We start from the raw sequence: 25222 nt of genomic DNA, 5'->3' as shown, positions 1-25222 counted from the left end.
GAGTTACTATTATTATTCCAACTTTATCAATAATAACATGAAGACACAAGAGATTAAATAACCTGTATGTCACACAGCCTGTAAGCAGTGGAGCTAGTCTCCTGTATCTATTAAGTAAGATTGTACAAATGAAGTATTTAACAAAATGCTTCATGCATAAAACAGCTAACATTTATGGAATACATATTACTTGCCAAACATTAAACTCTTTAGATGTATTTACTCATTTAGTACTCATATTAATTATTTAATAAGTGGTTACTATTATTATTTTTTATCACGGTACCAACCTTAACTCAATAGGTCACATAAAAGATGCTGCTGTGACAGAGATGGCACAAACTCCAACCTTCACTCTTCTCAGAAAAATGCTAACATGATATAATAACGTGTTTTGAAGGTTAGCACTGGGAACTAAATTAAAACTAACTGAACCCATACACAGATACACATATCATTAATTGTGTACATGCTGTCCTCACCACATGGAACACACAGGAATCAAACTGACTACATCTGTGGAAAGAGACGTTGGAAAAGCTCGATATCATCAGTCAGAACAAGGACGGGGCCAACTGTGGAACAGACCACCAACTGCTCATATGCAAGTTCAAACTGAAACTGAAGAAAATCAGAGCAAGTCCACAAGAGCCAAAATATGACCTTGAGTATATCCCACCTGAATTTAGAGACCATCTCAAGAATAGATTTGATGCACTAAACACTAGTGACTGAAGACCACACGAGTTGTGGAATGACATCAAGGACATGATACATGAAGAAAGCAAGAGCTGAAAAGACAGGAAAGAAAGGAAAGATCAAAATGGATGTCAGAGGAGACTCTGAAACTTGCTCACGAGCATCAAGCAGCTAAAGCAAAAGGAAGAAATGAGATGAAGGAAAAGAACTGAACAGAAGATTTCAAAGGGTAGCTTGAGAAGACAAAGTAAAGTATTACAATGACATGTGCAAAGAGCTGGAAATAGAAAGCCAAAAAGGAAGAACACGCTCAGCTTTTCTCAAGCTGAAAGAACTGAAGAAAAAATTCAAGCCTTGAGTTGCAATAGTGAAGGATTCCATGGGGAAAATATTAAACGACACAGGAAGCATCAAAAGAAGATGGAAGGAATACAGAGTCATTATGCCAAAAAGAATTAGTAGATGTTCATCCATTTCAAGAGGTAGCATATGACCAGTAACTGATAGTACTGAAGAAAGAAGTCCAAGCTGCTCTGAAAGCACTGGCGAAAAACAAAGCTCCAGGAATTGATGGAATATCAATTGAGATGTTTCAACAAACGGATGCAGTGTTGGAGGTGCTCACTGATCTATGCCAAGAAATATGGAAGTCAGCTTCCTGGCCAACTGACCGGAAGAGATCCATATTTATGCCTATTCCCAAGAAAGGCGATCCAACTGAATGTGGAAATTATAGAACAATATCATTAATAACACACACAAGGAAAATTTTGCTGAAGATCACTCAAAAATGGCTACAGTAGTGTATCGACAGGGAACTGCCAGAAATTCAGGCTGGTTTCAGAAGAGGATGTGGAAGCAGGGATATCATGGCTGATGTCAGATGGATCCTGGCTGAAAGCAGAGAATGCCAGAAGGATGTCTACCCATGTTTTATCGACTATGCAAAGGCATTTGACTGTGTGGATCATAACAAATTATGGATAACATTGTGAAGAATGGGAATTCCAGACCACTTAATTGTGCTCATAAGGAACCTTTACATAGATCAAGAGGCAGTTGTTCGGACAGAACAAGGGGATACTGATTGTTTTAAAGTCAGGAACGGTGTATGTCAGGGCTGTATACTTTCACCATACCTATTCTATCTGTATGCTGAGCAAATAATCCGAGAAGCTAGGCTGTATGAAGAAGGGGGGGCATCAGGACTGGAGGAAGACTCATTAACAACCTGGTTATGCAGATGATACAACCTTGCTTGCTGAAAGTAAAAAGGACTTGAAGCACTTAGTAATGAAGATCAAAGACCACAGCCTTCAGTATAGACTGCACCTGAACATAAAGAAAACAGAAATCCTCACAACTGGAGCAAAAAGCAATGTCATGATAAATAGAGAAAAGAATGAAGTTGTCAAGGACTTCATTTTACTTGGATCCACAATCAACAGCCATGAAAGCAGCAGTCAAGAAATCAAAAGATGCATTGCATTGGGTAAATCTGCTGCAGAGGACCTCTTTAAAGTGTTGAAAAGCAAAGATGTTACCTTGAAGACTAAGGTACACCTGACCCAAGCCATGGTATTTTCAATCGCATCATATGCATGTGAAAGCTGGACAGTGAATAAGGAAGGTCGAAGAAGAATTAACACCTTTGAACTGTGGTGCTGGTGAAGAATATTGAATATACCATGGACTCCCGAAAGAACAAACAAATCTGTCTTGGAAGAAGTACAGCCAAGAATGCTCCTTAGAAGCAAGGATGGCGAGACTGCCTCTTATATACTTTGGACATGTTGTCAGGAGGGCTCAGTCCCTAGAGAAGGACATCATGCCTGGCAAAGTACAGGGTCAGTGGAAAAGAGGAAGACCCTCAACGAGGCGAACTGACACAGTGGCTGCATCAGTGAGCTCAAGCATAACAACAATTGTGAGGATGGTAGGACCGGGCAGTGTTTCATTCTGTTGTGCATGGAGTCCCTATGAGTCGGAACCGACTCGGCAGCACATAACAACAAACATGTCCACTAAAAAGTGGACGCTCTAACACTCAAAGCAAGATAATCACAGGTTTCTCTTATTTAAAAAACAAATCTACCCCTCCCCAAAGATCTGGGTATTGCTCCATTTTGCATCCTGTTATGCTTAACGCATCTTTTTCATTTTAAATTAAAAATTACCTGGATTAAAGTAGATCTTTTTAATGGTTAAAATAGAACTTATTTATACCAATTACTACTGAAATCATCAAGTTTACCTAATCTAAACAACCTCTGATTTAAAAGTCCGTTCTATTACCAAAAAGTAAGTTTTGAAATAACTTCATCTGAGGAAATAAAGTAACCAATTTCTTTATTCTTAAATTAAAGGGAAAGCCACTGGAATTAGGAAAATTAGTGACTATAATTTCTTCAGATCAATAGCATTTGGTTTTTACTTTTTAATTCAATCTGCAGATGCTCGTTCTTTACTAATAATAAACATATGAAAGATTCTGGATAAAGACCCTTAAAACTTACGGTGCAATAATTGCTCTAGCAGGTCTTTTTGTAGACTGTACTTGTGAAAGCCAACCTTCTAGCTGTGCATTCAGTTGAGGTCCTGTAAAAAGAAAAAGGGGAAATTGGAGTCAGCAAAGCAATGTGCTACAGATAACCATACATGGCACAAAGCCCTCGCTGGACATATTTGGGATTAAAATAGCTTGGTGGGCAGTGGAATCATCAGTTTGGATATTAATGTTTAAACTTACCAACTACAAGGTCTATAGAAAGCCATATATGTTAAGGCACACTACTGATTCAACAATATTTGCTTTTATCTATTATTAATTTATTACCACCTTTATTCAAGAACAATACCATCTACAATTTGAGGAAGTGTTTAAACAAAATAAAATGGGAAGCAGAAGACTACAAGCATGGAGAAAAAAATAACTGAGTGAATATTTTTAGAGCAGCCATATCACCTTACTTAATCACTGAAATCGCATCCATGGAGGCAATCACTCCCACAGTCGATGGCTTTTTTCTTCCAACCTACTTCAGCCTCCTACTTCTCCCATGATCTTAGCAACTACCAATACATCACCCCAACAATTTCAATTTCAAACATCCCACCCTCTTCACTTCTTTTCTTTCCAGTTCACTTCCAGAAATTTGTTGATTCTAACAGGCCCCACCATTTTTTACACAGTTCTTCATTTCTTACCCAGCCTCAGACTTACCAATCTATCACTAGAATCATTCCCTTGTGTATAGCCTTACTCCTTTGTTCCCCCCTCCCTTCATCACAGTTAAACCCTATGTAAAGTCAGCTTCACACTTAAGTCAGTGTCTCCACCTGAACAGCTGAGTGGAACTGAAGAGAAACGCAACCATATGAACTGGTTTCACTTTGAAGTTATAATCAGAAATTTCAGCAGACCTCTAACAATGCTAAAAAAATTCTATCACGCAGTGGGATGCGGACCCTAAATTCTCCTAAGACCAGACTTTATGGTCTGACTGAGACTAGAAGGACCCCAGTGGTCATGGCCCCCAGACCTTCTGTTGGCCTAGGACAGGAACCATTCCCGAAGCCAACTCTTCAGACATGGATTGGACTGGACAATGGGCTGGAGAGGGATGCTGGTGAGGAGTGAGCTTCTTGGATCAGGTGGACACTTGAGACTATGTTGGCATCTCCTGCCTGGAGGGGAGATGAGAGGGTGGAGGGGGTTAGAAGCTGGTGAAATAGACACGAAAAGAAGAGAGTGGAGGGAGAGAGCAGGCTGTCTCAGTAGTGGGAGAGTAACTGGGAGTGTGTAGCAAGGTATATACAGGTTTTTGTGTGAGAGACTGACTGGATTTGTAAACTTTCACTTAAAGCACAATAAAAATTATTTAAAAAAAAAAAAAAAAACTCTATCACATTACCCTAGTCAATTTGCTTTCCCATCTTTAAGACAGAGAATTGCCTCGCAGCTCCTCCTTTCACCTTAAACCTCAAATACATCGCCTTCACCCCCTTCTCACTCCTAGCAGAAAATTGTGTTTTTTATTTCATCACTGAAAACTAGGGTGACCAACCATCCAGTTTGCCTAGGATTTTCCCAGTTGTGGCACTTGGAAGTCCTACATTCTGGGAAACCCCTCACTCTTAGGCAAACCTGGACACTGTTGTCGTTGTTGTTAGGTACCATCGAGTAGGATCTGACTCATAGCAACCCTATGTACAATAGAACGAAACGCTGCCCAGTCCTGCACCATCCTTACAATCGTTATGCTCGAGCACACTGTTGCAGCCAGTGTTACAGACCATCTTGTTGAAGGTATTCCTCTTTTTTACTGATCTTCTACTTTACCAACCATGATGCCCTTCTCCAGGGACTGATCCCTTCTGATAATATATCCAAAGTATACGAGGCATAGTCTCACCATCCCTGCTTCTAAGGAGCATTCTGGTTGTACTTCTTCCAAGATTTGTTCATTCTTTCGGCAGTCCATGGTATATTAAATATTCTTCACCAACACCACAATTCAAAGGCGTCAATTTTTCTTCAGTCTTCCTTATTCATCATTCAGCTTTTGCATGCATATGAAGTAATTGAAAAACACCATGGTTTGAGTCAGGTGCACCTTAGACTTAAAAGTAACGTATTTGCTTTTTAACACTTTCAAGAGGTCTTTTGCAACAGATTTGCCCAATGCAATGCGTCTTTTGATTACCTGACTGCTGGTTCCACGGGTGTGGATTATGGATTCAAGTAAAATGAAATCCTCAGCAACTTCAATCTTTTCTTCATTTATCAAGATGTTGCTTGTTCGTCCAGTTGTGAGGATTCTCGTTTTCTTTACATTGAGGTATAATCCATACTGAAGGCTATGGTCTTTGATCTTCATCAGTAAGTACCTCAAGTCCTTTTCTCTTTTAGCAAACAAGGCTGTGTCATCTGCACACTACAGATTGTTAGTGAGTCTTTCACCAATCCTGATGTCATGTTCTTCTTCATACAGTCCAGTTTCTCAGATTATTTGGTCAGTATACAGATTGAATAGGTATAACCCTGACATACACCTTTTCTGACTTTAAACCACGCAATATCCCCTTGTTCTGTTTGAATGATTGCCTCTTGATCTTTGTACAAGTTCCTCATGAGCACCATTAAGTGTTCTGGAATTCCCATTCTTCATAATGTTATCCGTCATGTGTTTTGATCCACACAGTTGAATGCCTTTGCATAGTCAATAAAACACATGTAAACATCTTTCTGATATTCTCTGCTTTCAGCCAAAATCCACCTGACATCAGCTGATATCCCTGCTTCCATATCTTCTGAACCTGGCTTGAATTTCTGGCAGTTCCCTGTAGATATACTGCTGCAGCCACTTTTCAATGATCTTCCGCAAAAATTTTACTTGGTGTGATATTAATGATAGTGTTTGATAATTTCCACATTCAGATGGATCACTTTTCTTAACCTGGACATTGGTCACCCTGAGTTCAGAAGAGAACTACTTCATCTTTCCAATACTTTTTCTGCCCTCCCTCCTGTTTCAACTGTCCTTGTTCCTACCAAAAGCTAAACACTCCACTTCAGCACAGGATCCCATCCTGTTTTTCCTACTAAAGGACTCAGCTCCTGAATCAACTTATACCTTTTTACTTGATCGTTACTGTTTTAGGCTAGGTTCTCTAGGGAAGCAAAACCAGTAAAGCATATAAATATATATAGAGATTTATATCAAGGAAACAGCTCATGCAATTGTAGGGGCTAGAACATTCCAAGTCCTTGGATCAGGACAGAGGCCTTTCCTAATTCACGGAGCCACAGAAGCTGGTGAACCCAAGATGACCAGGCTGGACAGCAAGGCTCCTGGTCACAGGCTATGAAGGTCAAGGAATTCCCAAGGCTGCCAGTCAAGACCGCAAGCTTTCTCCTGATTCACATAGCTGCAGTGGACGGAGAACTCAAGATAGGCAGGTCGGGGAGCAGGACTCTTGCCCACAGGCCATGAAGGTCGACAAATCCCAAGATGGACAGGTAAGCTGCTAGCTCCAGTCCCAAGAACAGGAGGTCAGAAAAGAGACAGCTGCTGGATCCAGAACAAGGCAACAACCTTTGCAAGGTGAGCCGGAAGGACCTAGGTGGTGGAAGGCGGAGAGATGAAAGCTGAGGGGGTGGTGAGCCTCCACATGCCCCACCCCCACCAGTACCACTCAACAGATTCCATCATGAGGGTGATCACATATCAAATTCAACAGGTTAGTGATTACAGCTGCCAGAACACCGAGAATCATGGCCCAGCAAAGTTGACACTAATCTTAACCATCACAGTATGTTATACTAGTACTAAAGGATTTTCCTGCTACCACTCCTTTTCCTGTCACCTTTACAACAAAGCTCCTTGAAGAGACGTCAGTAGCCCTTACCCCCTCCTCTCTCATCATTCATTCTCTCTCTTTTTGTAGTTTTATTCATGAAAGAAAAAAAAAAAGAATCAAGGTAGCAAGGCAACAAACAACTATATACCCACAGTTGATCTCATTACACACCTTCTTCCTCAGAGGTAACCACTTTCTAATTGTGGTGTTTATCATCCCATAATGCTTTACAATGTATGTATCAGTAAGTAATAAGGACATACATTATATGGTAATGCTCTGCAGGTGTCTTATGTATAGACACTATATAAAAAAACTATATATGTCCTTCTGCAACTTGTTTTAGTGACTCAACATTTTTAAAATTCACTCATGTTGCTATGTTGTTGTTAGCTGCCATCAAGTGGGCCCCCAACTCATGGCAACACTGTGCACAACGGAACTGGACCACTGTGATTCACAGGGTTTTCAATGGCTAATTTTTAAGAAGCAGATTGCCAGGCCTTTCCTCCTAGTCTGTCTTAGTCTGGAAACTCCACTGAAGCCTGTTGTAGCTCTAATTCATTCATTTTTTGAAGCTGTAGAGTATTGTACTATATGACTACACCAAAATTTAATCTATTAATTCTCCTGTTCACAGACATTTTGGTTGTTTCCAATGATTCACTATCTTAAAAGGCTACAAGTCTCTTATGCACATATGTTAAGAGTTTCTATGCCAAAAATTTCAACAGCCTTCTTTACAGAAATGGAAAAAAAATCCTCAACTTTATATGGAATGGCAAGAGGCCCCAAATAGCTAAAGCACTGCTAAAAGAGAAGAACAAAGTAGGAGGACTCACATTTCCTGATTTTAAAACATAATACACAGCTACAGTAATCAAAACAGTCTGATACTGGTAAAACAACAGACATATGGATCAAGAAAATAGAATTGAGAGTCTAGAGATAAACCCACACATTATGGTCAACTGATTTTTGATAAGGGTGCTAAGTTCATTTGATGGGGAAAGAAGGCTTTTCAATAAATGGTGTTGGCAAAATTGAATTGCCAAGTACAGAAATATGACAAAATCCATGCCTTACACCATGCACAAAAACAAATTCAAAACAGATTAAGGACACAAATGTGTAAACTAAAGCCATAAAATTCTTAGAAGAAAATGCAGGTGCAATGCTGTCGGGCTTAGCTTTTAACAATGGATTGTCTAATGTAATAAAAAAGCACAAACAGCAAAACACAGAATAAATAAGCGACACCTCATAAAAACTAAAAACTCTGCTCGTCAGAAGACTTTACCAAAAATGTAGAAAGAAAAGCTACTGACTCTGAGGGTATCTTTGGAAACCATATATCCAGTAAGAATCTAACAACAAAAATATATTTAAACTTTCACAACTTAACAACAAAAAGACAACCCAAACATAAAATGGGCAAAGGACTTGAAAGACATTTCCCCAAAGAGGCCAACGAACACATTAAAAGATGATCAACACGTCATTAGCCACGAGAGAGATGCAAATCAAAACCACAGTGAGACACCATTTCACTCTTACTAGGATGGCTAAGATTAAAAAAAAAGAAAATAACAAATGTTGGCGAAGATGTGGGGATACTGAAACCTTTATCCATTGCTGGTGGGAATGCAAAATGGTACAGCCACTGTGGAAAACAGTGTGGCAGTTCCTCAAAAAACTAAAAATACAACTACCATAGGAATACACCCAGAACACTTGAAAGCAGAGACTCAAACAGAAATTGTACACCAATGTTCATTGTAGTACTATTCATAACAGTCAATAGGCGGAAACAACCTAAATATCCATCAACAAACAAACAGATAAACAAAACATGGTACATACATACAATGGAATACTACTCAGCCAGTAGGAGAAATGAAGTCTTGATTCATGCGACGATATGGATGGATCTCGAAGACATTATGCTGAGCGAAATAAGTCAATTACAAAGGTACAAATATCGTATGACCTCACTTACATAAAAAGACAAGAAAAGGCAAATGTATATACAGATAAAAGTTTATTAGTGGTTGCCAGGGGAGGGAGGGAGGAGGAAAGCAGAGGGGTTACTGCTTATGGGCTACTACGTTTCAGTTTACAGTGATGGAAAAATCACATTGATTAAGGGAAGGGTTGCACAGTTGAATACTGTAAGTGCTGTCAATAAGTTTTACACCTGTAAAAAGTTGAATTGGCAAAAGTTGTATGATAGATTCACAACAACAACAAAGAGGGTAGATGCTGAGGCTGTTTATGCAGGAAAAAAACACCTCATGGGATCTAATAATTGAATTGGAGGTTTAGGGTCATGGTTTCACAGGACATCCCAGGTAACTGGCCTAATAACATGTTCAGTGCTTCTGTCCTACCTCTGAGCTCACTGTGTTGTGCCTGGGGTCTTAAAAGCTTGCAAGCAGCCAATCAAGGTACAACAATTTGTCTCTATTTGCCTGGAGCAACAGAAGAAGGAAGAAAGGCAGGAATAGAAGAAAGGAAAGGGACTGTGTGGTTAATTGCCTCCAAGAACAACTGCCTCCATTAGCCATGACATCAGAAGAACTGGATGGTGCTGGATACCATTACTGAGCTTTTTGATCAAGGATTCTACAGAAGAAACCTGATCAGAAGGGGAAAAGGAAGAACAGAATTTCAAATTCTCATGGAATCTCATGGCTTTCTAGCGCCATGGAGGCTGGAGGAACCCCTGAAACTATTGCCCTGGGACAATCTATAAACCTTAACCCACAAATACAACTTAAAGTCTTCTTAAAACCAAACAAGTTTAGCTTAACTAGTCAAGAATGTTTGCCTTATTTGAAAAAGTCCAACATCCATTCCTGATAAAAACTCTTAATAAAATAGGTATAGAAGGGAAATTCCTCAACATAATAAAGGGCTTCTATACAAAACCAGAAAACCATGGTGGTGTAGTGATTAAGAGCTACAACTGCTAACCAAAAGACTTGCAGTTTGAATCACCAGGCACTCTGTAGAAATCCTATGGGGCAGTTCTACTTCTCCTATACGGTTGCGATGACTTGAAATCAGCTAGACAGCAACGGGTTTGGTTTTTAGTTTATACAAAACCAACAGCCAACAGCATTCTTAACAGAGAGAGGCTGAAAACATTCCCTCTGAGAACAAGAACAAGAAAAGGAAATCCTTTATCACCACTCCTATTTAACATTGTGCTGGAATACCTAGCTAGAGCAATAAGGCAAGAAAAAGAAATACAGGGCAACTGAACATGTAAGGGAGATATAAAACTATCCCTATTTGCAAATGATATTATGTTATACACAGAGAACCAAAAGGACTGCACAAGAAAACTAGTGGAACTAATAGATTCAGCAGAGTAGCCATATACAAGATAAACATACAAAAATCAGTTAGATTTCCACACACCAGTGAACAGAACTACAAAAAGGAAATCAGGAAAACAATATCATTTATAACAACCCCTAAAAAACTAAAATACTTACGAATAAATCTCACCATGGACATAAAAGAACTACACAAAGGAAACTATGAAACCCTATTGCAAGAAACCAAAAGATATCTACATAAATGGAAAAACATACCATCCTCATGGACAGGTAGACACAACAATGTAAAAATGTCAATTCCACTCAAAGCAATCTACAAATCCAATGCAATCTCGATCTAAATACCAACAGCATTCTTTAACGACATGGAAAAACTAATTCTTAACTTTATACGGAAAGGAAAGAGACCTTAGATAAGTAAAGGATTATGGAAGCAGAACAAAGTAGGAGGCCACACACCACCTGACCTCAAAACCTACTACACAGCTACGGTAGTCAAAAGAGCCTGCTACCGGTATGACGACACACACCGACCAATGGAACAGAATTGAAAACAAAGATGTAAATCCAAAGTCAGTTAAATGGGGAAAAGATAGACTTTTTAACAACTGGTGCTGGCATAACTGGATATCCATCTGCAAAAAAAAATGAAACAAGAACCATACCTCACACCATGCACAAAAACTAACTCAAAATGGACCAAAGATATAAATATAACATCTAAAACGATAAAGATCATGGAAGAAAAAATAATAACAACGTTAGGAGCCCTAATACATGGCATAAACAGTATACAAAACATTACTAACAATGCAGAAGAAAACTAGATAACTGGGAGCTCCTAAAAATCAAATACCCATGCTCATCCAAACTTCACCAAAAGAGTAAAAAGACTAACTATAGACTGGGAAAAAGTTTTGAGCTATGACGTTTCCAATCAGCGCCTGATCTCTAAAACCTACGTGATACTGCAAAAATTCAACTATAAAAAGACAAATAACCCAATTAAAACCTGTGCAAAATATATGAACAGGCACTTCAGTAAAGAAGACATTCAGATAGCTAACAGATACACGAGGAAATGCTCACGATCATTAGCCACTAGAGAAATGCAAATCGAAACTACAATGAGATTCCATCTCATTCCAACAAGGCTGGGATTAATCCAAAAAACACAAAATAAGAAATGGTGGAGAGACTGTGGAGAGAATGGAACACTTATCAACTGCTGGTGGGACTGTAAAATGGTACAACCACTTTGGAAGTCAATTAGGCACTTCCTTAAAAAGCTAGAAACAAGACTACCATACAATGCAGCAATCCCACTCTTTGCAATATATCCTAGAGAAATAAGAGCCTTTACACCAACAGATACATGCACACATATGCTCACTACAGCACTGTTTACAAAAGCAAAAAGATGGAAGCAACCAAAGTGCCCATCAACAGATGAATGGATAAATAAATTATGGTATATTCACACAACGGAATACTACGCATTGATAAAGAACAGTGAAGAATCTGTGAAACATTTCATAACATGGAGGAATCTGGAAGGCATTATGCTGAGTGAAATTAGTCAGTTGCAAAAGGACAAATATTGTATAAGACCACTATTATAAGAACTTGAGAAACAGTTTAAACAGAGAAGAAAATATACTTTGATGGTTACGAGCGAGGGGGAGGGGATATTCACTAATTAGATAGTAGATAAGAACTATTTTAGGTGAAGGGAAAGACAACACACAATACAGGGGAGGTCAGCACAACTGGACTAAACCAAAAGCAAAGAAGTTTCTGGAATAAACTGAATGCTTTGAAGGCCAGCGTAGCAGAGACGGGGGTTTAGGTACCATAGTTTCAGTGGGCATCTAAGTCAATTGGCATAATGAAATCTATTAAGAAAACATCCTGCATCCCACTTTGGAGAGTGGTGTCTGGGGTCTTAAACGCTAGCAAGCGGCCATCTAAGATGCATCAATTGGTTTCAACCCACCTGGAACAAAGGAAAATGAAGAATACGAAAGACACAAGGTAATCATGAGCCCAAGAGACCAAAAAAAAAAAAGAGAGACAGACAGAAAGGGCCACATAATCCAGGGACTACATCAGCCTAAGACCAGAAGAACTAGATGGTATCTGGCTACAACTGATGACTGCCCTGACAGGGAACACAACAGAGAACCCCTGAGGGAGCAGGAGAGCAGTGGGATGCAGACTTCAAATTCTCATAATAAGACCAGACTTAATGGTCTGACTGAGACTAGGAGCACCCTGGTGGTCATGGTCCCCAGACCTGTTAGCCCAAGACAGGAACCATTCCCAAAGCCAACTCTTCAGACAGGGATTGGACTGGACTATGGGATAGAAAATGATACTCATGAAGAATGAGCTTCTTGGATCACGTAGACACATAAGACTATGTTGGCATCTCCTATCTGGAGAAGAGATGAGAGGGCAGAGGGGGTCAGAAGCTGGCAGAATGGACACAAAAAGAGAGAGTTGAGGGAAGGAGTATGCTGTCTCATTAGTGGGAGAACAATTAGGAGTATATAGCAAGGTGTATCTAAATTTTTCTATGAGAGACTGACTTAATTTGTAAATGTTCACTTAAAGCACAATGAAAATTAAAAAAAAAAAAGCTTCACCAAAAGAGTAAAGAGAAATTAGAGACTGGGGAAAAATTGGTGGCTACAACATATTCAACAAAGGTCTAATCTCTAAAATCTATAGAAAAACCAAACATCTATATAACAAAAAGATAATCCATTTAAAAAATGGGCAAAGGATATGAACAGACACTTCACCAAAGAAGACATTCAGGAGGCTAACAGAGATATGAGGAAATGCTTGCGATCACTAGCCATTAGGGAAATGCAAATCAAAACTACAAGGGGACACCATCTCACCCTGACATTACTGGCATTGATCAGAAAATAACAAATGTTGGAGAGGTTACATGGAGATTGCAATTCATGCACTGTTGGTGAGAATGCAAAATGGTACAATCATTTTGGAAAACAATATGGTGCTTCCTTAAAAAGCTAGACTAGAAATACTATACGATTCAGCAATCCCACTCCTAGGAATATTAAAAAATAAATAAATAAATAAGAGCCATCACATTAATACACATCTGCACACCCATGTTCACTGCAGCATTATTCACAATAGCAAAAAGATGCGAACAACCTAAGTGCCTATCAACAGATAAATGGATAAACAAACTATGGTACATACAGTGGAATACTCTGCAATGATGAAGAACAATGATTAATCTGTGAAATATTTCACAAGATGGAGGAATCTAGAGGACGTTATGCTGAGTGAAATAAGTCAATCACAAAAGGAAAAACACGATATGAGACCACTATTGTAAAAACTCAAGCAAAGGTTCACACACAGAAAGAAAAAATCTTTGATAGCTATAAGGGAGAGGTGGAGAGGAAAAAATACTAAGCAGACAGTAGATAAGTGGTAACTCTGGTGAAGGGTAAGACAGTACACAACTGGGGAAGTTGGCACAACTTGACCAAGACAAAGTCATAGAAGCTACAACACAGACACATCCAAACTCCCTAAGGAACTGAGCTACTGGGCTGAGGGCCAAGGATCATGGGCTCAGGAAGCAACTGGCTCAAATGGCATAACATAGTTTATAAAGAAAATATTCCACATCTGAATGTGATGAGTATCATCTGGGTCTTAACAGCCTCTGAGTGGGCATCTAAGATACATCTACTAGTCCCATCCTGGCTGGAGCAAGGGAGAATGAAGAAAATCAAAGACACGAGGGAAAGATTAGTCCAAAGGACTAAGGCACCACAACTACCATAACCTCCACCAGACTGAGCCAAGAAAAAACTAGATGGTGCCACCAATTGCTCTGACAGGAAACACATGAGAGAGTCACAGACAAGAGTGGGAGAAAAAATAGCACAACAACAAAAAAGACCTGACTTATTGGTCTGACAGAGACTGGAGAAACCTTAAAGTATGGACCCTGGACACGCTTTTAACTCAGTACTGAAGTCACACCCAAGGTTCACCCTTCAGCCAAAGATAAGACAGGTCTATAAGGCAAACAGTAACACACGTAGATGCTCTTATGTTTATAAAGGGTATAAAACCAATATGCTGGCAGTGGTTATCTTTGGGTGTCAAAATACGGACACTTTTTTTTGACCATTTCCATACTTTTTAATTTTTTTTTTCCTATAATAAACAATTACGTTTTAATAGAAAAGAAGCAGTGTATAAACAGGATAAATAGGACCCAAATCTATAAAGGAAAGCTAAGACTGAAACAGTAACGCATACTTGTTTTCTGGTTATTGACATAATTTCATTAAATAAAAATTGCTGTGTAAGAGATGTTAATAGGTCCCAATCATTTAGCAGTCAATCAATAGGCACTATTTTTAACAGCAATACCATTTCCATATAAGTATTGATACATTATTTTAAATGTGTAGTAATCCTTAGTGAAAGATTTATCAAATTTGGGTTGTTGTTTACGTAGTTAAAGAGTACCAAAACAGTTATTATGAAATTACTGTTCTGACCTCTATTCCCAAATATTATCTTGGAGAGCCCACCACCCATCTGATAGTTCGTCATACTGTGGTGGATTTCATGCTGTTGTGATGCTGGAAGCTTGGCCACCAGTATCTCAAATATCAGCAGCGCCACACTTGGTGGCAAAGCTTCAGAGGAGCTTCCAGATTAAGACTGACTAGTAAGAAGGACCTGGCAGTCTAATTCTGAAAAAATTTGCCAGTAAAAACCTTATGAATAGCAGTGAAATATTGTCCGGTATAGTGCCAGAAGATGAGCCCCCTCACATTGGAAGGCACTCAAAATACGACTAGGGAAGAGCTACCTCCTCAAAGTAGTCGACCTTAATGAGGTGAAATGAAGCCTTCAGAACCTTCATCTCCTGATGTAGGATGACACAAAATGAGAAGAAACAGCTGCAAACATCCACTAATAATCAAAATTTGGAATGCACGAAGTACGAATCGAGGAAAATTGGAAGTCTCCAAAAATGAAATGGAATGCATAAACATTGATATCCTAGGCATTAGCGAACTGAAACGGACTGGTATTTGCCATTTTGAATCAGACAATCATATGCCGAGAATGATTAAGTGATGAGGAGTGGCGGTGAGTTCATTCTGAAAAGGTACATGTAAAGATCTACCCTGAACTACAACACTATCAGTGCTAGGATAATATCTATACGCCTACAAGAAGACCAGTTAACATGACTATTATTCAAATTTATGCACCAACCACTAGGCCAAAATGAGGAAATTGAAGATTTTTACCACATTCTGCAGTCTGAAATTGATCAAACATGCAATCAGGATACACTGATAATTACTAATGATTGGAATGAGAAGTTGGAAATGAAGAAGGACTTGTAGTTGGAAAATACGGCCTTGGTGACAGAAAGAACACCGGAGATCACATGGTAGAATTTTGCAAGACCAACGACTTCTTCACTGCAAATACCTTTTTTCAACAACATAAATGGCGAGTATACAAGTGGACCTCACTGGATGGAAGCCACAGGAATCAAATCGACTACATTTATGGAAAGAGACAATGGAAAAGCTCAATGTCATCAGTCAGAACAAGGCCAGGAACTGAATACAGAACAGACCATCAATTGCTCATATGCAAGTTCAAGCTGAAGCTGAAGAAAATGAAAACAAGTCCATAAGAGCCAAAATATGACCTATACAACAAAAAGGCAAATAATCCAATTAAACAATGGGCAAAGGATATGAACAGACACTTCACCAAAGAAGACATTCAGGTAGCTAACAGACACATGGGGAAATACTTGAGATCACTAGACATTAAAAAAAAAAACCAAACCCAGTGCCGTCGAGTCGATTCCAACTTATAGAGACCCTATAGGACAGAGTAGAAATGCCCCATAGAGTTTCCAAGGAGCGCCTGCGGGATATGAACTGCCGACCCTTTGGTTAGCAGCCACAGCACTTACCCACTAGACAACCAGGGTCTCCTCACTAGCCATTAGAGAAATGCAAATCAAAACTACAACGAGATGCCAATGCACCCCAACGTTACTGGTACGAATCAAAAACACAGAAAATAACAAATGTTGGAGACGCTGTGGGGAGATCAGAACCCTTATGAACTGCTAGTGGGAATGTGAAATGGTATAACTATTTTGGGAAAAGATACGGCACTTCTTTTAAAAGCTAGAAATAGAAATACCATATGATCCGGCAATCCCACTCCTAGGAATATATCTTAGAGAAATAAAAGCCATCACATGAATAGACATATGCACACCCATGTTCACTGCATTATTTATAATAGCAAAAGATGGAAACAATCTAAGTGTACATCAACAGATGAATGGATAAATAAACCATGCTTCATACACGCAATGGAATACTACGCAACAATAAAGAACAATGATGAATCTGCAAAACATCTCACAACACGGATGAACCTGGATGGCATTATGCTAAGTGAAATAAGTCAATCACAGAAGGACAAATATTGTATGAGACCACTATTATAAAAACTCAGTTTACACACAAAAAGAAACAATCTTTGATGATTACAAGGGAGGGGAGAGGTGGGGGATGAAAAACAATAAATAGACAATAGATAATCGGTAACTGTGCTGAAGGGAAATACGATACACGATAATGCACAAGCCACCACAACTTGAGAAAGGCAAGGTCACGGAAACTTCATAGACACACCCAAACTCCTTTAGGGACTGAATTACTGGGCTGAGGGCTGGGGACCATGATCTTAGGGGACATCTAGCTCAACTGGCATAATATAGCTTATGAAGAAAATGTTCTACATTCTACTCTGGTAAGAAGCATCTGAGGTCTTAAAAGCTTGTGAGCAGTCATCTAAGATACTCCACTTATTCCACTCCATCTGGACCAAGGGAGAATGAAGAAAACAAAGACACATGGGAAAGATTAGTCTAATGGACTAACAGACCTAAGCTATCACAGCCTCCACATGACTGAGTCCAGCAGAACTAGATGGTACCCAGATACTACCACCAGCTACTCTGACAGGGATCATAATAGAGGGTCCTGGACAGAGCTGGAGAAAAATGTAGAACAAAATTCTAACTCACAAAAATAGATCAAAAACGTTCACTTGAAGCTCAATAAAAGTTAATAAAAAAAAAAAAATAGATCAGACTATTTTTTTACTGCCCTGATGGAGACTGGAGAAACCCCAAGAGTATGGCTCCCATACTCCCTTTTAGCTCAGTAATGAAGCCACTTCTGAGGTCATCCTTCAGCCAAAGATTAGACAGGCCCATAACACAAAACAAGACTAAAGGGTACACCAGCCCAGGGGCAGGGACTAGAAGGCAAGACGGGACAGGAAAGCTGGTAATAGGGAACCCAAGGTCGATAAGGGAGTGTGTTGACATGTCGTGGAGCTGGTAACCAATATCACAAAAACAACGTGTACTAACCCTTTAATGAGAAGCTAGTTTGTTTTGTAAACCTTCATCTGAAGTAGAATAATAAAGTTTTTTTTAATTCAAATTTAGACAACCCAATAGCAAGTCATAAGAGCAGAACTGAGGAAATGGAAGTCTGAATTAGTAAGAATGAAAAAAAGTACTTGACACCAATTTATTTGAGGAAAAATCAGATAAAAGAATTTTTTTTTAATGAAGAAATCCTAGGAATTATGTGGGACTCTATCAAGAGGAATAACTTACGAGTGATTGGAGTACCAGAACAGGGAGTAATAACAGAAAATTCAGAGAGAATTGTTGAAGATTTGCTGGCAGAAAACTTCCCTAACATAGAGAAAAACAAGAAGATAGCTATCCAAGAACCTCACTGAACCCCACACAGGGTAGGCTTCAAAAGAAAGTCACCAAGACATATTATAATCAAACTTGTTAAAGCCAAAAATAGAGGATTTTAAGAGCAGCTAGGGATAAATGAAAAGTCACCTACTAAGGAGAGTCAATAAGACTGAGCTTGGACTACTCAGCAGAAACATGCAGGCAAGAAGGCAATGGGATAACATATATAAAGCCTTCAAGGAAAAAATTGCCAGCCAATAATTATATATCCAGTAAAACTGTCTTTCAAATACAATGTCGAAATTAGGACATTTTCAGAAAAACAGAAGTTAAAGAGAATTTGAAAAAAACAAACCAAAATTACAAGAAATACTAAAGGGAATCCTTCAGTTAGAAAATCAATAACATCAGATAACAAACCAAGACTAGAATACAGGACAAAACAACCAGATACCAACCCAGACAGGGATGTCACAAAAATAAGTCAAAGCTAAAATACTAAAATAGGGAAACAGAGACATCGATATGTAAAAGATGACAGTATTACAATAAAAGAAGGACTAAATAATATAGTCATAGAATACGGCAATAAAGTCAAGGTGATATCAAGAAACAAGACTGGTTTAAACTTAGAAAAATACAGGTAAATTTTAAGGTAACCATGAAGGAAACTAATACATCTACCCATCGAAATAAAAAAGAAGAAAAACATAAAGTCTCAGCAAATACAAAATCGACAACAATGAAAAAGATGGAAAAAATGCATAAAGAAAAACGCCTCAGCACAGAAAATTAAGTGGAACAAAGAAACTGTCAATGCCAAAAAAATATAAATTAAGTGGAACAAAGAAACTGTCAATACCAAAAAAATATCAATATGAAAGCACTAAACTCATACCTATCCATAATTATGCTGAATGTAAATGGACTAAATGCACCAATAAAGAGACAGAGAATGGCAGAATGGATTAAAAAAAAAAACATGATCCATCTACATGCTGCCTACAAGAGACACATCTTAGACTCAAAGACACAAGCAAATTAAAACTCAAAGGATGGGGAAAAAATATATCAAGCAAACAACAATCAAAAAAGAGCAGGAGCGGCAATATTCACCTCTGACAAAATACACTTTAAAGCAAAATCCACCACAAAGAATAAGGAAAGACACTATATAATGATTAAAGGGTCAATACACCAGGGGGACATAACCATAATAAATATTTACATACCCAACAACAGGGCTCCAAAATACATAAAACAAACTCTAACAACACTGAAAAGGGAAATGGACAGCTCCACAATATTAGCAGGAGACTTTAACACACCACTTTTGGTGAAGGACAGAACATCTAGAAAGATGCTCAGTAAAGACATGGAAGATCTAAATGCCACAATCAACCTACTTGACCTCATAGATATACACAGAACACTCCACCCAATGGCAGCCAAGTATACTTTCTTTTCCAATGCACATGCAACACTCTCCAGAATAGGCCACATATTAGGCCACAAAGCAAGCCTTAACAGAATTCAAAACATCAAAATATTAAAAGCATCTGTTCTTACTATAAAGCTGTAACAGTAAAAATCAGTAATAGAAAAAGCAAGAAAAAAAATTCAAATACATGGAAACTGAACAACACTTACTCAAAAACAACTGGGTTATAGAAGAAATCAAGGAAGGAATAAAGAAATTCATAGAATCAAATGAGAATGAAAACATGTCCTACCAGAACTTTCGGAATACAGCAAATGCAGTGCTCAGAGGTCAATTTAACGTAATAAATGCACACATCCAAAAAGAAGGAAGGGCCAAAACCAAAACATTCACCCTACAACTTTCTTGCAATAGTGTTTTGTAGCATTATGCTGAGTGAAATAGGTCAGTCACAAAAGGACAAATATTGTATAAGGCCACTATTATAAAAACTCAAGAAAAGATTTAAACATAGACAAAAGGTTTAAGCATTCTTTGATGGTTACGAGAGTAGGGAGGGAGGAGGAGGGGAAATCACTAGATAGTAGACAAGGATCAACTTTGGTGAAGGGAAGAACAATACGCAACACACGGGAAGTCAGCACAACTGGACCAAACAAAATTAAAAAAGTTTCCTGGAAATATCCAAACACTTTGAGAGACAGAGTAGTTTGGGCTGGGGCCTGGGGACCATAGTTTTGGGACGAAAACTAGGTCAACTGGCATAACATAGTTTATAAAGAAAATGTTCTACATCCCACTTTAGTGAGTGGCTCTGGGGTCTTAAAAGCTTGCGAGCAGCCATCTAAGATGCATCAACTGGTCCCATCCCACTTGGAGCAAAGGAGAATGAAGAAAACCAAATACACAAGGAAGACACTAGCCCAAAAGACCAAAGGACCAAATGAAAATCAGAGACTCCACCAGTCTGAGACCAGAGGAACTACATGTTCCCTGAAAAAATACCAGAGTTAATGGTCTGACAGAGACTGGGGGAACCCCCAAAACTACACCCCCCCCCCCGCAGATGCACTGTTAACCCATAACTGAAACCATTCCTGAAGCCCACTCTTCAAAGATTAGACAGGACTATAAAACAAAAAATAATACACATGAGTAGTGTGCTTAATTCAATCAGGCACACGAGACCAAATGGGCAGCTCCTGTCCAAAAGCAGAACGAGAAGGCAGGAAGGGACAGGAACTGGTTGAATGGACACAGGGAAACCAGGGTGTAAAAGGGGGAGTGTGCTGTCACATTGTGGGGATTACCAACTAATGTCACAAAACCATACGTGCATAATTTTTGAGTGACAAATTAACTTGAGCTGTAGATTTTCACCTAAAGTCTAAGAATGAAAAGAGAGTAAAAAAGAGAGAAAGAAAGAAAGAACAGTCTCTTCAACCAATGGTGCTGGGACAACTGGATGTCTACATGCAAAAGAATGAAGTTGGACCCCTACCATATATCATATTCAAAAATTAATTCAAAATAAATCAGTAACCTAAATGTAAGAATTAAAGCTATAATAGTCTTAGAAGAAAACATAGTGATAAATCTTCATGACCTTGGGTTTAGCAATAAATTCTTAGATAGGACACCAAAAACAAAAGCACAAAAGAAAAAATAAACTTCATCAAAATTTAAAACTTTGTTCATCAGAGGACAATATCAAAGAGTAAAAAGACAACCTATACAAGATATTTGAAGATCATATATCTGATAAATGTATCCAGAATATATAAAGAATTACTATGACTCAACAACAAAAAACCACCCAATTTAAAAAATGGGCAAAAGATCTGAACAGACATTTCTCCAAAGAAGATATACAAATGGTAACTAAGCACATAAAAAAATGCTCAACGAAGGCCCCTGGGTGGTGCAAATAGTTTGCACTCAGCTGGTAGCCAAAAGGTTGGCAGTTTGAACCCTCCCAGTGGCACCTCAGAAGAAACAGAACTGGCAATCCGCTTCCATAAGATTAAGGCCAAGAAAACCCTATGTGCAGTTGTACTCTATAACACGTGGAGACTCCAAAGTCACAAACCAACAACAAAAAACAAAATTAACAACAAAAGATGCTCCCTATCATTAGTCAATAGGGAAATGTAAATCAAAACCACAATAAGATACCAACTAGGATGTCTATAATTTAAAAAAGAAAATTACAAGTGTTGACCAGTATGTAGAGGAATTTGAACCCTCATACATTGCTGCTGCGAATGTAAAACGGTGTAGCAGCTGCAGAAAACTGTTAAACACAGAATTACCATATGACCCAGCCAATTCCATCCTTAGTTATTGTCATGGATTGAATTGTGTCCCCTAAAAAATGTGTATATCAATTTGGCTACATCACGATTCTCAGTATTGTATGACTGTCTACCATTTTGTCATCAGATGTGATTTCCCTATGTGTTGTAAATCCTATCACTATGATGTTAATGAGATGGATTAGTGGCAGTTACACTGATGAGATCTACAAGATTAGATAGTGTCTTAAGCCAATCTCTTTTGAGATATAAGAGAAAGAAAGCAGAGAGACATGGGGACCTCATGCCACCAAGAAAGCAGCACCAGGAGCAGAATGTGTCCTTTGGACCCAAGGTTCCTGCACAGAGAAGCTTCTAGACCACAGGAAGACTGATGACAAGAACCTTCCTCCACAGTCAACAGAGAGAAGAAAGCGTTCCCCTGGAGCTGGCACCCTCAATTTGGACTTCTAGCCTACTGAGCTGTGAGAGATAAATGTCTGTTTGTTAAAGCCATCCACTTGTGGTATTTCTGTTATAGCAGCACTAGATAACCAAGACAGTTATGTACCCAAAAGAATTTAAAACAAGAACTCAAACAAGTACCTGTACTCGAACATTCACAGCACTACTATTCACAATAGCCAAAAACATGGAAAGAACCCAAATGTCAATCAACATGTGAACAGATAAATAAAGCCTGGTATGTACATACACTGGAATATTACTCAGCCATAAAAGAGAATGAAGTAGTGATACTTGCTGCAATGTTAATGAACGTTATGTTAAATGAAAGAAGCCAGACACAAAGGTCACATATTACATGATTCCGTTTATAAGAAATATCCAGAATAGGTAAACCCAGAGAGACAGAAGGCAGTTTAGTGATTGCCAGGGGCTGGGATAAGGGAAGAAAGGACAGTGACTGCTTAACTGGTACGAGGTTTTCTTTTGGGGCGTGAAAATGTTTTGGAACTTGCTCTAGCCCTGTGGTGGTTGTACAACATGTGACTGTACTAAATGCCACTGAAATGACTTTGAAATGGTTAATTTTATATACTACGTGAATTTCACCTCAATAAATAAAATGGGGAAAAAAACCTATTTAGACAAATCTTAAGTTTATGAAAGTTCATTCCATAAAACTCATTGTCATCGAGTTGAGTTGGACTCATGGCAACTCTATAAGAGAGTAGAACTGCCCCATAGGGTTTCTAAGGCTGTAATCTTTATGGATGCAAACTGTCACATCTTTCTCCCATGGAGCAGCTGGCGTGTTCACAATGCCGACCTTTTGGTTAGCAGCCGAGCACTTAACCACTGCACCACCAGGGCTCCTTATGAAAGTTCACAAGTATGATAGAAATGGAAAACCAGTTAAAGCAGAAACTGCTCATTGTTCTCTCTTCCTCAACCTCCAAATTTTGTATCTCCTTGATGAATATTAATAAAACATACTAGCTTGCCCCCCATTATTAAAATACGGGCAGTTTACCCTCCAGGTTTTTACCTGATTCCCGTAACAAAGAAGCTAGGTCATTTTATTACACTATTTTCAGTCAACAATTTGAACATGTAAAAGTTAATTTCAATTTATTTAACAAGCTGGTTGGAAAACCATAATCTGTTTTTATACTCAAAGCACAATTTTTTCTGGGAAACCACATTGCATATGCAACAAGATACCTAACGAGATAATTTTATGCAATGGATTAGGGTATTATATTCTTTTCCAATAACACAAATTTTTTCTAAGTAAAAATTAAACATATGCACATGCGTTTTTTTCCCCCATGGCTTCAAACATTTCTGAAAATTCAGCATCTCTAACCAGAAAACACCAATAAACTTAGGAAACATCTATTGACAGAGAACGCCTCTTGATATATAGTACCAAAAGCAAAAGCAACTGAATCTTACAACTCTGCACACCACACAGAGAGAAACAAAACAGTGGCCATGAGTAATGGAAACAGGTAGTTAAATCACACAAGTTCCAGAAGATACTATATTGGTTTTTCTTAAGCAAGAAGGGGAATATCATGAGAAGTAAGGTTTCTATTTAAACAGTCTGTAATATAAAAGCAAAACTAATATTTAAAAAACTAAAAAATATTTAAAATTTTAAAAAAATACTGCACATACCAGTTTCCAACGTACTGCTGTTGCTGTTGTTAGCTACTGCTGAGTTGGCCCTCGACTCATGCAGACACTATGCACAACGATCCTATGCCCTTTCCACGATCAGCTGATGATCAGGCTATTATGCTCCATAAGGGGTTTCTGTTGTTGTTGTTTTAAAATTTTATTTTGTTGTTATTGCTGAGAATATACACAGCAAAACACACTAATTTAACCATTTCTACATGTACAATTCAGCGACACTGATTACATTAGAGTTGTGCGACCATTCTCACCTTCCTTTTCTGAGTTGTTCTTCCCCCACCAGGTTTTCATCAGCTGAATTTCAGAAACATATCACCAGGCATTTCTTCCCAGTCCATCTTACTCTGGAAGCTCTGCTGACACCTGTTCAGCATCATCACACGTACCACTGACTGACTGGTGGTGATTGCACATGGGGTGCATTGGCAAATCCAGTCTCCATCATGGAAGGTGAGAACTCTACCAGTGAACCACTGCCCCCAAACCAGTTGCCATCAAGTCAATTCCACCTCATGGTGACCCCATAACGTCAGAGTAGAACTGTGCTCCATAGGATTTTCAATGGCTGATTTTTCTTCAGGAGTAGATTATCAAGCCTTTCTTCTGAAGTGCCTCTGGGTAGACTCAAACTTCCAACCTTTTGGTTAGCAGCCAAGCATGTCAGCTTTTTACACCACCTGTCTTAGTCATCTGGTGCTGCTATAACAGAAATACCACAAGTGGATGGCTTTAACAAGGAGGAATTTATTTCTTCACAGTAAAATAGGCTAAAAGTCCAAATTCAGGTCATCAGCTCCAGGGGAAGGTTTTCTCTCTCTGTCATTCTCATCAATATTCCCCCAACCTAGAAGCTTCTTCATGCAAGGACCCAGGGTCCAAATGATGCACTCTGCTCCCAGCACTGCTTTTTTGGTGGTATGAGGTTCCCCTGTCTTTCTGCTTGCTTCTATCTTTTATACCTCAAGAGATTGCCTCAAGACACAAACCAAACCTATAGGTTGAGCCCTGCCTCACTAACACAACTGCAGCCCATTAACATCATCTAAAAAACCATTAACATCAAATCGAG

General features: G+C 38.7%; 1 protein-coding gene across 3 annotated transcripts in view; it reads right to left on the bottom strand.

Annotated features, from left to right (window-relative positions):
• Window positions 1-25222, bottom strand: part of MEMO1 (mediator of cell motility 1) — a 130745-nt gene that overhangs the window by 70517 nt on the left and 35006 nt on the right. For all 3 annotated transcript variants that reach the window (XM_049870408.1, XM_049870411.1, XM_049870410.1), the window contains one exon: window positions 3216-3297. In XM_049870408.1, the coding sequence (XP_049726365.1) occupies window positions 3216-3297 (82 nt within the window). The remainder of the gene's footprint in view (window positions 1-3215; window positions 3298-25222) is intronic.

This window comes from Elephas maximus, chromosome 26 (genome assembly GCF_024166365.1).
Source record: "Elephas maximus indicus isolate mEleMax1 chromosome 26, mEleMax1 primary haplotype, whole genome shotgun sequence".
Classification (NCBI taxonomy): domain Eukaryota; kingdom Metazoa; phylum Chordata; class Mammalia; order Proboscidea; family Elephantidae; genus Elephas; species Elephas maximus.
Note: the sequence above shows the minus strand (reverse complement) of the source record. Positions and strands in the feature narration are given on the sequence as shown.